At 39.0% G+C, this 17,000-nt stretch overlaps 1 protein-coding gene across 1 annotated transcript in view; it reads left to right on the top strand.

The window, feature by feature from the left end:
- vps39 (VPS39 subunit of HOPS complex) overlaps window positions 1-17,000 on the top strand; it is an 81,093-nt gene that overhangs the window by 33,969 nt on the left and 30,124 nt on the right. Inside the window, exons 10-14 of the mRNA XM_052010606.1 lie at window positions 4,029-4,149; window positions 11,181-11,310; window positions 11,841-11,983; window positions 12,422-12,562; window positions 15,265-15,406. Of these exons, the coding sequence (XP_051866566.1) occupies window positions 4,029-4,149; window positions 11,181-11,310; window positions 11,841-11,983; window positions 12,422-12,562; window positions 15,265-15,406 (677 nt within the window). The remainder of the gene's footprint in view (window positions 1-4,028; window positions 4,150-11,180; window positions 11,311-11,840; window positions 11,984-12,421; window positions 12,563-15,264; window positions 15,407-17,000) is intronic.

Below are 17,000 nucleotides of genomic sequence, written 5' to 3'. Positions count from 1 at the left end.
TGGCCAGGAACTACAGCACCTCAGTTAGAGAATTCAAGTGTAACATTTCAGACTATTTATAGTGCACATAGATTAGTCTGAAATGTAGTGATGCATTAGGAAGGATATTACCAAGTATTCTCTTTGGTACTGCTCGAGTATAAACCCATGAGAGAGGGACATTAAAGGTTTATTAAGTCTGTCATTGGTTCATATTTAAACTAGTACTGAAGGATGTATCCTTGCTATAGTGTGGATCTGTATATTGCAATAGTATTTTTAAGATATTACAGGCACTGTTAGACTTGTTTTTAATCTACTATACCGATTGTGTTATCATTACAACAGAACAGCATAGAATAGGGTAATTCTGCCCATTGAATTTCGATCAGCTCTTTCAAAAGATGAGCAAATTAGTCCAACTTCTCTGTTCTTCTGCCATGTTCTTGTATTTCCTCTTAAAGTAGTTATGAAATTCCCTTTTAAATCTGATTCCATCATGCTATTGGGAACTGTATTGCAAATCCTGTGTATTAAAATCTGCTCCCCAGGCATTGTCATAGACATTGCAAAGTTTCCCTTTTCTATCTATTTAGTACAGAGAAGAACCATCCAATCATCTAATAATAATCCAACAATCACTAATCCATCCAAAAAAGTGTAATCCATTATCACTGGAACAGTTCGGGTAAATCTCTTCTATATCCAATCTAAAACCTTTAGTCTTATGCTAGTGATTCAATTCGTTTTTTCTAAAAGGACTGAATTAATAGCCTAATTTCCTATAATCTCTATCTGTTTATGAAGCTCAGAATCCAAATGCTTTATTAACAGCTTTGTTAACCTGTCCTGACAGTTTTGCATATAAACTAGAGTGCATTCTCTTTAAATATGTAGCATTTACTGTGTATTGATCATGATTCTTTTGACTGAATGCATCATCTCACAGTCTCCTATGCTGAACTTCATTTGCTATTTGCTTTCCCATTCCACCAGCCCGCGTTAAAGCCAACTGCTATCTTTCCCAGTCTTAATAATATTTTCATGTTTTGCTGTCTGCAAATGTTGAAATTATGTCCTGCACCCTAGGTCAGAATGTAAATTGATAAATTGGTTTATTATTGTCACGTGTACTGAGGTACAGTGAAAAAACTTTATTTTGCATGACATCCATACAAATCATTTCATCACATCAGTACATTGAGGTAGTACAAGGGAAAAACAATAACAGAATGCAGAATAAAGTGTTACAGTTACAGAGAAAGTACAGTGCAGGCAGACAATAAGGTGCAAGGCCATGACGATGTAGATTGAAGTCAAGAGTCCATCTTATTGTACAAGGGTACAATTGAATAGTCTTAAACAGTGGGATAGAAGCTGCCCTTGAGCTTGGTGGTATGTGCTTTCAGGCTTTTGTATCTTCTGCCCGATGAGAGGAGAGAGAATGACCGGGGTGGATGGGGGTCTTTGATTATGTTGGCTGCTTTACCAAGGCAGTGAGAAGTGTGGACAGAGTCCATGGAGGGGAGGCTGGTTTTCATGATGTGCTGAGCTGTGTCATACAAAAAAAACAGCTGTATTTCCATTACCGAATTTAGGGGAACACAAATGTACATCTTCCTCTTAACCTAAGATTTCATTTGTGCTTTATTTTTATTTAAGTTTTACCAATTTAGGTTCTCCTTTAATGCCCCGTGAACCTAAATAAATTTTTTTCTATTCTTCACTGTACTAAGTATATTTGCATTCCATCTGTGATTTTTATTTAAACGCTGACCTGTGAATAAATGCACCATCAATTTTCTCCCTGTTTCTAAACTGATAACATTTTTCTGTTGCACAGTATATCAGGCAATCTCAGAACCTCATAGATCATTGAACAGTACAGCACTGGACAAGCCATTTGGCTCACGATGTTGTGCCAATCTTGATGCCAATTTATATTAAGTGTCCTCCTCCTCCTGTGTATCATCCATATCCCTCCATTCCCTTCATATTCATGTGTCTATTTAAAAGCCTCTGAAACTCCACCAAACTGCCTGCTTCCACTACTACCCTGGTAACCTATCCAAGGCACCTACCCTTCTCTGAGTTTAACAAAAAAAAAATTGCCCCTCACATCACCTTTTAACACACCCCTCCCCCAACCTTAAAGGCATGTGGCATGTCCTCTGGTGTCCTACCAATGAAGGCAAGCATGCCATATGCCTTCTTTACCACCCTATCCACTTGTGTAGCCACTTTTGGTGAGCTATGGACCTAGACCCAAAGATCCCTCTGTACCTCAAGGCTATTAAGGGACCTACCATTAACTATTTACTTTCTCCTTTCATTTGACCTCCCAAAGTACAACACCTTACACTTGCCTGGATTAAACTCCATTTGCCACTTCTCTGCCCATATTTGCAACTGATCTATATCCCACTGTATTCTTTGATAGTCCTTTACACTGTCCACAACTCCATCAATCTTGGTGTCACCTGCAAACTTGCTCATCCACCCATCTAAATTTTCATCCAAATCACAAACAGCAGAGGTCCCAGCACCAATCCTTGCAGAATACCACTGGTCACGGACCTCCAGCCAGAATAACAGCCTTCCACCCCTACTCTCTGTCTTCTATGGACAAGCTAGTTCTGAATCCAAATATGCAATTCACCCTGGATCCCATGGATCTTTATCTTCTGAATCAACCTACCATGAAGGACCTTATCAAATGCCTGACTAAAGTCCATGTAAATAACATCCACTGCCTTACCCTCATTAAGCTCCTTTGTCTCCTCCTCGAAAAACTCGATCAAGTTTGTAAGGCATGACACAAAGCCATGCTGCCTGCCCTTAAGCTGGTTATGCCTTTCCAAATAGGCATAAATCCTATCCCTCAGTATCCTCTCCAATAGCTTCCCTACCACTGACGTGAGGCTCACTGGCCTATAGTTACCTGGATTATCCCTATTTTCCTTCTTGAACAAAGGCACAACATTTGCTACTGTCCAGTCCTCTGGGACCTCGCCTGTTGCTAGTGAGGACACAAAGATCTTTTTCAAAACCCCAGCAACCTCCTCACTTGCTTCTTTCAGTACTCTGGGATATATGCCATCAGGCCCTGGGGACCTGATGGCATATATCAGAAGATCTAGATACCATCTCCTTAATCTCAAAATGTCCCAGCACATTAGCATCCCCCACTCTGCCTTCACTATCCTTCAACTCCTTCTCCTTGGTAAATGCCAACACAAAGTACTTATTTAATACCTCAGTCATGTGCTCTGACTCCGAACACAAATTCCCTGCTTTATCATTGAGTGAACCTACCCTCTGCTTAGTTATCATTTTATATTAAGAAAATGCCTTGGGATTATCCTTGTTTCTGCTGCTCGCCAAGGACATTTCACCTGCTTGAGCACTTTCCTGCTGTCTTTATATTCTACAAGGGCCCAGTCTGATTTTAGCTTCCTAAACCTTGCATATGCTTCCTTTTTCTTCCTGACTATGTTTAGGACCTCTTGGGTCATCCAAGGTTCCCCTACCTTACCATCTTTGTCCTTGCTCCATACCGGAACATGCCAATCGTGAATTCTGATCATCTGGTCTTTGAACAACTCCTACATGTCAGACATGGACTTATCCAACAACAGCTGCTTCCAATCAACGCCCCTTAGCTCCTGTCTTTTCCTGTCGTAATTTGCCCTCCCCCAATTTAGTACCTTCCCGCAAGATCAGATTTTATCCTTAGCTTCCTTTTCCTTCACTGTGAAATTATTATTGTCATTAGCTATAAGGTCTACATGTCGTGAATACCTGTTTGTACATTTGTTGACTTCATTGAAATAATGCAATTTTTTTTCTTAGTTGGAGAATGTGAAGGCAATATGCTTATCTGGATGCTGCTTCTACCTTGCGTCCCTTCTTTTGAAGAAGGCTTAATTTCAAATCAAATGAGTATTTTCATTTGCTTGTTATTAAGCTGAAAATTGGGCAAATATAGTGTCTGATGCAGGTTTTCCTCTCTACCTTTCTCGCCTGCTGGCCACATTTTTTCTTCCCAGGTCTAATGTTGTCTACGTGGCCAGTAATCACTTTGTGTGGAGGCTGGTACCTGTTTCAATTGCAACTCAGATCCGACAGCTTCTTCAAGACAAGCAATTTGAACTAGCATTGCAGCTTGCTGTAAGTATTTATAGAATATACCTCTGGATATTGCATGTCTTTTTAAATTACTGTTAAAATACAGTCAATATCTACATGTAAGGCTTTACTATCCTTGTGTCTCCTGGTGCAGGAGGGTATAATGATCTTGTCTTTGGTAATACACTTGATTGCAGTATTTAATGTACTTAATCAAGTGATATTGTATAGTAATTGTTTGCAAGTTCATGCCTTACGTATGATTTTGGGAGATGCAATATATATATTGGACTATTCTACACACTTTTCATTGAGAACTTGTGTAAGGAAGTGAGAGAGAAAATGCTGGAAACACACAGCAAGTCAGGCAGCATCTATGGAAAAGGAAGCAGAGTTAAAATCAAGCTGAAAACCCTTTGTTAGAATTGGGAAAGAGAAAATTTGTTAGTTTATATTCGGAGAGAAGGTTGGAGACGAATGATTCCAAGGATGAGATCTGGTAAAATGAGGCAGGATTACAGGGGATTAAGTTGTAGGAATGATCCAGTTGATGGGTTAATGAGGCAGTGTGTGTGAGAGAGAGAGAGCATGAACAAAAGCTATGAAAGGAATACCCACCCTTCCCTGGGAAAGAGAAGGAAAAACTTTCGCAACCTCTCACTTCATGAACACAACATTATACTTCCTTGTTTGTCATAGAGTCAGAGTCCTACAACATAGAAAAAGGCACTTCGACCCCTGCATGTCCATGCCAACCAAGATATATATTCAAGCTAAGCCCATTTCCCAGCACTTGGCCCATATCTCTCTAAAATCTTGTCATCCATATACCTGTCCACATAACTTCTTAAATGTATCTAATGTACCTGCCTCAACAACTTCCTGGGGCAGCTGGTTCCATATACCTATCAACTGCTGTGTAAAATAGTTGTCCCTCAGGTTCTTGTTAAACCTTTCACTCTAACCTTAAAACTATGTTCTCTAGTTTTTGATTCCCCAACCCTGGAAAAAAGACCACTCACCCTATCTATGCCCCTCATGATTTTATATACCTCTATGAGATCACCCCTCAGTATCCTACGCTTGAAAGGAGTAAAGGCCCAGCCTGTCTAACCTCCCTATAACAGTTCCTCAAGTCCTGGCAACATCCTTATAAATTTTTTTGCACTCTTTCCAGTTTAATCACACCCTTCCTATAACAGGGTGACCAAAACTGAACACAGTACTCTGAGCGTGGCCTCACCAACATTTTGTACAATTGCAATATAACCTTCCAACCTATTTTCAATGCCCTGACTGATGAAGGTCAGCATGCCAAAAACCTTCTTCACTCTTCTGTCTACCTATGACTCCACTTCAAGGGAGCTACTACAACAGTACCGAGGACCCTTCAGTTCAATGTAAAAGTCCTACCTTGATATGTTCTTCCAAAATCTAACACTTCACACTTAACTGAATTAAATTCCATTTGCCATTCCTCTGCCCACCTACCCAGCCGATCAAGATCCCACTGCAATTCTTGATACTCCTCTTCACTGTCTATGACACCATCTATTTTAGTGTCATCTGCAAACATACTAATCACTCCTCATATATTCTCACCCAAATCATTAATATAGATGACAAATAACAATGGCGCCACCACTGACCCCTGGAGCATACCACTAGTCACAGACTTCCAGTCTGAGAAACATCCTTCCACCATTACCCTCTGTTTCCTACCATCCAGCCAATTTTGTATCCAGTGTGTGTCTTTTATTTTATGCACCATCTGCTCTAGCTTACTTTGTTCATGTTTTCTCTCACTACCATATAGAAATGGTGAGTGGGGACGAAGGTGGAAGATTTTCGCAGATAGAAAATTTTGGAATAGAGAAGTGGCACTTAAAACGTTGTTGGTGCTGAGCAGAGATAAACTGCCTGACCTATAATGGAGTGTATGCTGAACTGCTGAAGGAAGAAGGATAGAAATTGTGAAGATTGCTCCCACAACCATTCATGGATCTCTGGGTATGCAGTGTATTAATGACAAAGGAAAATATTACATCTCTGTTCCATAAGGCAAGAGGATTACAATTGGTTACTTCAGTTAGTCAGTCAAGTGTCATCATGAAGCTGAGACTGGGATCTGGAACAATATAGAGAATTTTAAAAAGAATGCACTAATAAAAGACAATGCTTAACAAACATGATTGAAATCCATAAAGTAATGAAAAAAGGTTGGTGAAGGAAGTGCAGTTAATACTTACTTTGACTTTCATTAGGAATTTGAAGAAAGGATTGTTCTCCTTGGAGCTTAGGAAATCAAGAGAGATCTAATAGATGTGCTCCAACTGGATTTATTTCTTCATCTTAAAAATCTGTTGCACTTTTGTCTTAAACCTACTCAGTGAACAAAGATTCATGATTCTCCTATGTTGAGTATTTCAAGGTTCCACAACCAAAATGAAGAAATGTATCCTCAACTAGGTGGTTCTAACCTGACAGTAAATGCTAGGATGATGATGTGATCTTTGGCATTAGCTGAAGGGTATTATTCAAAAGTTTTATATTTTTGCAGCTCTTTGGTAGAATTGACTGGTTTGCAGGCTACTTCAAGGGACAGCTAAGAGTATTGTTGTTGGACAGGAGTTGCTCAAGGCTAGACCAGCTAAAAGATGTGAATAAACCATTTGTTTCAGTTAAATAACAGTTTTATTTGTCTTTCTTCTGTTCCTTTTCAAACTTATTTCAAACCTTAGTAGGGTTTGAGTTTCCTAAGTTACCACCTCGGTAACACAATCATTGGTGCTGTCACTTAGCAATTAGCTGCCAGCTTAGATATTCACCTAAATGGGTAGGATAAATATTAGGCAGCACTGAATATCTGACTGAGATAAGAATGATCTGTTCCAGGACCACCTTCAGTTCACAGAGGAACTTGTGATTATTAATCCTCCTACTATTTACAGTGGCATGCAAAAGTTTGGGCACCCCTGGTCAAGATCTCTGTTACGGTGAATAGTTAAGTGAGTAGAAGATGAACTGATCTCCAAAAGTCATAAAGTTAAAGATGACCCATTCTTTTCAGCATTTTAAACAAGATTAGTGTATTATTTTTGCTTTGTACAATTTTAGGGTGAAAAAAGGAAAGGAGCACCACGCAAAAGTTTGGGCACCCTAAGAGATTTGAGATCTCAGATAACTTTTACCAAAGTCTCAGACCTTCATTAGCTTGTTAGGGCTATGGCTTGTTCACAGTCATCGTTAGGAAAGGCCAGGTGATGCAAATTTCAAAGCTTTATAAATACCCTGACTCCTCAAACCTTGTCCCAACAATCAGCAGCTATGGGCTCCTCTAAGCAGCTGCCTAGCACTCTGAAAATTAAAATAAATGATGCCCACAAAGCAGGATAAGGCTATAAGAAGATAGCAAAGCATTTTCAGGTAGCTCTTTCCTCAGTTCGTAATGTAATTAAGAAATGGCAGTTAACAGGAACAGTGGAGGTCAAGTTGAGGTGTGGAAGACCAAGAAAACTTTCCAAGAGAACTGCTCATAGGATTGCTAGAAAGGCAAATCAAAACCCCTGTTTGACTGCAAAAGACCTTCAGGAAGATTTAGCAGACTCTGGAGTGGTGGTGCACTGTTCTACTGTGCAGTGGCACCTGTACAAATATGACACTCATGGAAGAGTCATCAGAAGAAAACCTTTCCTGCGTGCTCACCACAAAATTCAGCGTCAAAAGTTTGCAAAGGCACATCTAAACAAGCCTGATGCATTTTGGAAACAAGTCCTGTGGACTGATGAAGTTAAAATAGAACTTTTTGGCCACAATGAGCTAAGGTATGTTTGGAGAAAAAAGGGTGCAGAATTTCATGAAAAGAACACCTCTCCAACTGTTAAGCACGGGGGTGGATCGATCATGCTTTGGGCTTGTGTTGCAGCTAGTGGCACAGGGAACATTTTACTGGTAGAGGGAAGATTGAATTCAATTAAATACCAGCAAATTCTGGAAGCAAACATCACACTGTAAAAAAAAAAGCTGAAGATGAAAAGAGGATGGCTTCTACAACAGGATAACGATCCTAAACACAACTCAAAATCCACAATGGACTACCTCAAGAGGCACAAGCTGAAGGTTTTGCCATGGTCCTCACAGTCCCCTGACCTAAACCTCATCGAAAATCTGTGAATAGACCTCAAAAGAGCAGTGCATGCAAGATAGCCCAAGAATCTCACAGAACTAGAAGCCTTTTGCAAGGAAGAACGGGCAAAAATCCCCCAAACAAGAATTGAAAGACTCTTAGCTGGCTACAGAAAGTGTTTACAAGCTGTGATACTTGCCGAAGGGGGTGTTACTAAGTACTGATCATGCAGGGTGCCCAAACTTTTGCTTCAGGCCATTTTCCTTTTTTGTTATTTTGAAACTCTAAAAGATGGAAATAAAAAAGTAATCTTGCTTAAAATATTAAAGAAATGTGTCATCTTTAACTTTATGCCTTTTGGAAATCAGGTCATCTTTTACTCACTTAGCTATTCGCAGTAACAGAAATTTTGACCAGGGGTGCCCAAACTTTTGCACGCCACTGTATACTTTACCTATGGAACTATATTGTTTGGACATAAGTTTCTGCAAAGCAAGTTGGTTTCAGAGTTTAGTCAATAAAGTACATGATTTTTGAAAATATATAATACAAGCAGATGTAATGTGCTAAATGTGAACTGCATCATGATTAATTAGAATTCAGTTGCACTGAATACCTTGGGCAATGAAGATGATCAAGCACTGTTTTCTCCAGCCAAGCAATTGTGCAGCACTTGGCTACAGATGCTCTTTAGATTGCAACAGAACTTTATGCTGTCTGCCTTTCTCCTCCCTCACTATGTTGGGTGTACAGTGGCACAGCAGTTGGCACTACTGCCACACAGCTCCAGAAACCAGGATTTCATCCTAACCTCTGCTTTCTTTTTCAATCTTTTTATTGAATTTCAAATTAATTTCAAATTAGTATACATAACATTAGTGATTATACATATGGTGCGAAGAGATCGGGATAACAATTATAACAGTTAATATATACCCTCACAGGCAGTAAAATATATAATCTGGACCTCCCAATCTCTTACTAAGTAAGAATGATACAAAATAAATTTTGAAAAGAAACTTAATTATATGAAAAGAGAACCCCGAAATCAAAAAAAAATAAACTAAAGCAAACGAAAAACTTCAAAAGAAAAAATGGACTGATATTTCTTTGGTTTAAAAAAAACATTATTATGTCTTTAGCTCCGCTCCTCTATATTCAAAGGTTATTGAAAGGGATTCGTAAAAGGTCTGCTTATATCATATGGAAATACTGAATAAGTGGACAAACTTCCTCAAATTTAAGCGAAGGATCAACAGTACCTCTCCTAATTTTTTCTAAGTTTAAACATGTTATAGTTTGAGAAAACCATTGAAATGTAGTAGGAGGTATAGGATCCTTCCATTTAAATAGAATGGATCTCTCGGCCATTAATGTAACAAAAGCAATCATACAACAAGCAGAAAGGGATAAATGGCCAGAATCCATCATTGATAACCCAAAAATTGCAGTATTTACAAAAATTAAAAAAGGATGGCGGTATGGCTTTGCCTAACTTTAGATTTTACTATTGGACAATTAATATTAGATACTTAATTTTCTGGGCACAAGATTTAGATGTAATTACGTCCTCGATGGGTGTATCTTGAGTACGAGTCCGTGCAAGGATTTTCATTAGCTTCTATTTTAGGAGTCTCACTCCCTTTTGCACTTACTATATTGAGTAAACAAATGATTAACCCAATAGTTAAACATACAGTACGAATATTGTTTCAATTTCATAAATATTTTGGATTCAATAAATTCATTTTATCAAGTCCTATCCAATCCAATTTTTTCTTTCAACCATCCAGAATTGACTTAGCTTTTTCTTCAAGGAAAATGAAGGGAATAACACGTTTTCGTGATTTATTCGTTGATAACTTTTTTGTCTTTTGAACAGCTGTCTAATAAATACAATTTGCCTAGATCACATTTTTTTTCAATATTTACAGATTAGAAATTTTTTACAAGTTATTTTACCTGCTTTTCCGATACCATATAAAATTGAAATTATGGAAAAAATTTTAGGTTTTAATCCTTAACCGAAGGGCTTGATAACAATAATTTATGATCTGATTATGAAAATACGTCTAGAGACACTTGATAAAATTAAGAATGAATGGGAAAGAGAACTCCAGATACTTTTACCTATAGAGACATGGAAGAAAATTCTCCAATTAGTTAATACATCTTCAATGTGTGCCAAACACTCTTTGATACAGTTTAAGGTGGTTCACAGGACCCATATGTCTAAGGACAAGTTAGCCCGTTTTTATCACCTTATAAATCCTATATATGACAGATGTAAATCGGAAGTGGCCTCCCTGACACATATGTTTTGGTCCTGCCCTCTTTTGTAAAAATATTAGAAAGACATTTTTAATATTATTTCAACTGTATTGAATATTGATTTACAACCCCATCCATCCTAACCTCTGCTATCCCTGTGGAATTTGCATATTCTCGCTGTGACCACTTGGGTTTCCCCAGGTGCTCCAGTTTCCCCTCTCAGCCCAATGACATGCTGGTAGGTTAACTGGCTACTATAAATTACCCATTTTGTAAGTAAGTGGCAAAAGTATTAAAGGGGGAGTTGATGAGCATGTGAAAGAGAGAGTAAGTTACAGGGCTAGAGGGAGAATAAAGAAGGGGGAATGGGACTGATTGGAGCTGGCATGGACTTAATGGGTTGTAATAAGTCCTGAATTATGTTGGGTGCCCTCTCGTAGACAAGGCATGCATCGTAGGGCTTACTACATCACAGGATAACAAGAATATTTTGATTGTTAAAGTTCATAGGACATTTACAAAAGAAAGCCAGGTACTTTGTTTACTTGTTTCCAGTCCAAAATTGTCATAAGCCAATTGGTTCATGCTTCAGTGTGCTGTGCTCTATGGTGTTTGCTAATAATGACTGTCCACCTATCCTTGAGTATTTGTCTGAAGAGTTGCCATTTTGTTTCAGAAAATGAAGGATGATTCAGACAGTGATAAGTGGCAACAGATTCATCACATTCAGAACCTTTTTGCTTTCAATCTGTTCTGCCAAAAGCGCTTTGATGACTCCATGCAGGTTTTTGCTAAGCTTGGCACAGGTAACAGCATGCCTATATTATTCTTAAATTGATGATGAACCAGGAGCCAGTGCAGGACAGTGCCAGGAGTGATAAGAGCATGCAAATAAGCGAAAGAAGTTGAAACTCTTGTTAATAATCTCTTACTAATTCTTGCTTCCATTTCTATAATCAGAAATGTTCATTAGGTGAAGCCATAATGGGTATAATGGAAGTAGAGAGCAAAAAGTAGTAGTAAGGGACTTAATAATTTAGAAGTTCTGAGAAAGTGATGAGTCTTGGTTTGAACGTGAGAAGGAGCAGTGTAGTACTGTTTACTAAATAACTTGATAGAAATGAGAGAAGCAGCTCATAATGGTGTCATCTCCAAACTGAAGGTACATGAAAAATCTGAAATATTAACTATTTGGATCTTAAATATTAACTATATTTAAGGAGCACTTAATACAGACATATTTAAAGCTATAGATATACACTGAAGTTTTTGGATATTCTGGATTCCAAAGGGAATTGAATTATATTCTATTTATTAAATGTATTTGATTCATCAGATCCCACTCATGTGATTGGGCTGTACCCAGACTTGTTGCCGGCTGACTTCAGGAAACAACTTCAGTATCCAAATCCTCTTCCCACACTATCTACTGCAGAGCTGGAGAAAGCACACTTAGCACTCATAGACTACTTGACCCAGGTAAATGTCCCTTCTTGGTAAGGGCCTGAATAACTTTAAAATAATATATCATGAATGCTCCTGGGGGCTTGTGACCTGTCATATTTGAAGGGTTCATTGAAAGGTTGGTTCAACTCAAGATGCAATTGCACATAGAACAACAGTGTCAGGAATACCTGGATGTTCTACACTAAAGTGAATGCACCTGAGTTTGGATTCAGGCAGAAAGATGGGCATTCTATCTGTTAAGGGCAAGTACAGTTAAATTTAAAGTGACTTGTCCCTTCTTGTGAGAAGACATGCAGATTACCTAATGATGGGTGGACACTCACTGGGTACTGTGGAATGAGTCTTGTAGTGATGTGGTAGTAAGCTACATTGTGGGTTTAAAGCCAAATTTGTTTATGGCATTGTAAAGCTTTATTAATATATTGTTTATAATTTTGTCAATCTTCCTAGAAACGAATGCATTTGGTTAAACAGCTGCATGATTCAGATCCCTCTACCACTTCGCCACTCATGGAAGGAACGCCAACCATCAAGTCAAAGAAAAAATTGCTCCAGATTATTGACACAACATTATTAAAATGTTACCTTCAAGTGAGTAGGGCAGTGTTGCAGTTTAGTAGCGTGGTTTGTCCAAATGAAATGTTGCACCTCCTTTTCCCTTTTGAAATGTTGACTCAGTGCCTCATACTGAACCATTCTATTTTTACCTTTCAACATTGTGGGTGGTGTTGTGCAGCAGGTGCTGGCTGGGAGAGTCGCAGCATGGAAGCAGGCCTTTCAGCCCTACTCGTCCATGCCAAGGTAGAGGACCTTTATCTTGCAGATGTTAAGTGTAATCCTCAAGCTGCAAGTGATAAGCTTCGGAGAGACTAAGTCGACAAAGACTTTCTTGGCCTCTGAGCATACACAAACATCAGAATCACCTACATTCTGCAGCTTGGCTACTAGCTTTGTTGTAACTTTGTTTCTAGAGGGTAGTCACCATAGGATGAAGTTTGCCATTAATTTTGAGAATTAGCTATACTCCCACAGGAAGGATGTTTGTGGTGAGAAAGATTGGGGAAAAAAAAGTGATGAGGACAAGGAGCACTTGAGAAAGTATTGAGAACCTTAAATTCATGTATCGGAAGCACATAGAATCTTTGCATAAGTAGTAGAAGAAGCACATGACCTCATAAACTACCCATCCCCCTGTCCTGTCAGACATCTCCAGCTCCATCTGTGGAAATATTTACAGTTTCCATATTATTCTCAACAGTTACCTCAGAATCCAGAAAAAAAACTGAGCAGAATCAAGTCATCCTCAGTGCTAAGGGACCTCCCTCAGAAGCAAATTAAAGTATTTTGTGGAGCTTTATCTTCCTTTTGTAATCTGTGCCTTTACTAATAAAGCTAAGTGTCCCATACAATCTATTTGATAACCTTCCCAACTTGTCTGCGTACACCATTCTTTGAATTTGGTAGGCCACCGGGTTATTCTGATATTGCATTCAATTTGAGATTGTTAGTTCACTTTACATCTGCTTATTCCACCTATTGAAATATTTTTCATTCTTGCAGCAAATTTCATTTACTATTTGCCCATTACACCTGTCTGCCTTTCTGAAGCCTTTAGCTGTCTTTCTTGTTATTTACAGTTGTGATTTTAAAATTTGAAATTCTTACCCGCGTGTGTGTGTGTGTGTGTGTGTGTATGTGTATATGCTGAGAAACAACCATTCACTTCCACTCCTTTTGTCCGTTAGCCAGTTTTGTATCCATCATTGCTCCTTTTAGTTCCATAGGTTTCAATAAACATCATCTTCAATTAAACAAGATTGTTTTCTAAATTTTGACCTGCAGCATTTGTTTCTCCCCACAATGAAGATGGAGATTTCATCTGAATATGTTTATATTTGAGACACAAATTCCCTTTATTCCCTTCCACTCTAGCATTCTGACAATATTTTGGCTTCTATCGGTACCTTACTGCATCAACAGTACTTGCATTTATATGGTGTATTTCATGCATTAAAACATCCTGAAGTGGTTGTTAATACAAAGAATGACACTGAACCACATGAGATATTAGCACAGTTAACCATAAACCTGGTCACTTGGAAAAGTTAGAGGAGAGAGAAATATTCAAAGCTGAGAGAGAGAGAGAGATGCAAAGGTTTAGTGGTGACATTTCTGAGCTTGGGGGTAAAACAGTTCAAATTACAGCCACCAGTTGTGGGATCTTGAGGGAAAATTTGGAGGAAACCAGATGTCATTGCATTGTTATTTAAGGAAGGTTTGATAGGGAGGGATGTGACAATAGATTTGAAAGCCAGAGCATGAATTTTAAATTTGAGGTAAGCATTGGAGCCAAAGGTGATTGAGATTTGTTACAAATTAGAAAATGAAAAACAGGATTTTATATGAACTGCTTCTGATGAAAGGTTGTGGGCAAATTACCAACAATAGGCATCTCATGATACTGGAAAGATACTACCTACAGTTTCTCTGCAAAATCCTCCAAATTCATGGGAAGTATACAAAAACCAACTTCAGGTGTCCTCTCATCAGTCAGCTTCATTGGGCAGGCGACATGGTTCTCCTGCCTGGCACCAGACTTCTGAAACAGATGTGTGGCCACAGCAGAAAGAGGGAAAGGTTCAAGTAGGTACTCGATGTTTCCTGGACTGACTCTTGGTCCTTCCATCCCTGGTCCATGACTGCCAAAAGTGGAGAATAAGTATTCAGAAGGAACTCTCATCCATGCATTGGGAGCACACACAAGTGGCTGGATTATAAGCCTCTGCTTAAGCACTGTACTACACTTTTTTTTGTCACTGCCCTTTAGGAGATTTGCCACAATTGTGCGAAGGGGCAGGCATAGAGAGACAGAAGTTGTTGCAATTATTTATCATCAGAATGGTCAGATCTAGAAGTAGCAAAGGCATACAGCAGCAGATGGGCTGAAGCAGGGCCATAGATGGAAAATATTTACAGGGTGGTTTTGGGGAAGGAGCCATTTTGGAATTAACAGCTGATTTTAGGATTAACTGTATTGTCAAGATTTCAATGGTCAACAAGAGGAATGGAGAGGACATTTAGGAGATAGTAGAGAAAGTCAAAGACGATGGCTTCAGTCTTCCCAATATCTAACTAAAAGAAATCATGGCTTCTTCCAGCACTGGATATTGGACAAGTACTGTGACAAGGCAGTGGAGGCGATGAAAAAGATGATGGTGAAGTAGAGCTGTGTCATTAGTATACAAAAAGATCTCATCATCCTCCTTCCTGAATGCTGGCTCTGTGTGTTTCAGACTAATGTGGCACTTGTGGCCCCATTGTTACGGCTGGAAAACAACCATTGTCACATTGAGGAGAGTGAACATGTTCTGAAGAAAGCACAGAAGTACAGCGAGCTGATTATTCTCTATGAAAAGAAGGGTCTACACGAGAAAGGTAAAATTATAAACTTAAATCCATTATAGTTCTATTTCGTTTTATAGGAACAGGAGTAAACATTCATCTGATGAGCCTGTTCTGTTATCCACTTCATGATTGATCTCTTAACAACTCAAAAGAATTAGCCACCTGATTACCATCTTCCTTAGCTGATGAAGCTGTACTTCTCCGATTGAAATTCATTCTGGATAGGGTTTCAATGTCCAGCATCGAGTAGCAAGGTATCACCACCAGTGACTGAATTGTCCAAATCCTGATGAACATAGTTGTCAGGTATTGTCAGTGGTGATAGTGTCAGCCTAGCACAAGGGATGAACCTGCCTGACCTCGTCCTCAATTTGCTTGTGGCAGATTCATCCATCCACAATGGTATTGGTAGGATTGTCCATAGTGAGGATGTCGTCCATTTACTTTTGTGGCACTACCATCACTTTCACATTCCAAAATGGGGAGCGATTCAGAATGGAACTGGCAACCATGAGGCATTGTAAATCATCACAGAATTATATTCCATTATAACCTGTTAACTCGTACCCCACGTATCTCTCACCCTACCATTTCTTCCAAATAAATGGGCCAACCCTGGTTCAATAAGGATGTGGTAGGACACATTCTAGGCAGCAACTGATATTAATAAATGAGTTGCTAATCCAGCAAGGGCACACCACAAGTCTACATATGTGTTTAAATACCACGCAATAAACGCAGGTAAGTGATTTGACAATCAACAGATCAGATCAAAGCGCTGCAGCCTGTCAAATCCAGTTGTGAATGAGGAAGATCTGGGAAGGTCTAAGAAAATCTCCATCCTCAAATGGTTGGGTGCCAAACACAAGACTGAAGCATTTTTGGCCATAAGTGCCAAATGGATGAGCTTTCCCCTATGTTGCCTGCTAAACGGGAAGGTTTTCAACCAATTTGATTCAAACTGAGCCCTGAATGCAGAAAAGGCTGTAAAAAGAAAGAACACATCAGAGGTAATGCAGAAGACTAGTGTTCCCGAAGTAGCCACACCTGTACCCAAGTACTTGCAGTACTGTTACAACACTGGCATCTGCTCCACAGTATGGAAAATTTCTTGGGTATGTCCTGTCACATAATAAATAGCCAATTATCACCCAATAATTTAGTCAATCACCAGAAAGGTGACAGAATATGCCATCAACTTAATTACCAATAGCTTCTTAATTTGGATTTTCCTATAACTATTTGGTTTCAATCTGTTTTACATTTGATCCAAATATAGATAAAAGAGGTAAATTCCAGAGGAGAGGTGCAAGTGACTACCCATTGCATCAGCCACCATTTGACAGAAAGTGGTAACAAGAGTCTTGGTAAAATTGAACTCATTGGGAGTAAGATTAAACACTATTAGCTATATCTTGCATGAAGAAAGGTGGTTGTTGGTCAGTTATCTCAGATCTAGGGCATTATTGCAAAGGTTCCTCAGGACAACGTCCTGGGTTCAACTGCCTTCGGCTGCTGCCTCAGTGATAATTATTCCATCATGATGAGGAGATCCATTGATAGCACAATGTTCAATTCCATTTGCAATTCCTGAGAAAAAGCAAAGTGTGTAGCAAAGAGCTAG

Source organism: Pristis pectinata, chromosome 1 (assembly GCF_009764475.1).
Source record: "Pristis pectinata isolate sPriPec2 chromosome 1, sPriPec2.1.pri, whole genome shotgun sequence".
In the NCBI taxonomy this organism is placed as follows: Eukaryota; Metazoa; Chordata; class Chondrichthyes; order Rhinopristiformes; family Pristidae; genus Pristis; species Pristis pectinata.
Note: the sequence above shows the minus strand (reverse complement) of the source record. Positions and strands in the feature narration are given on the sequence as shown.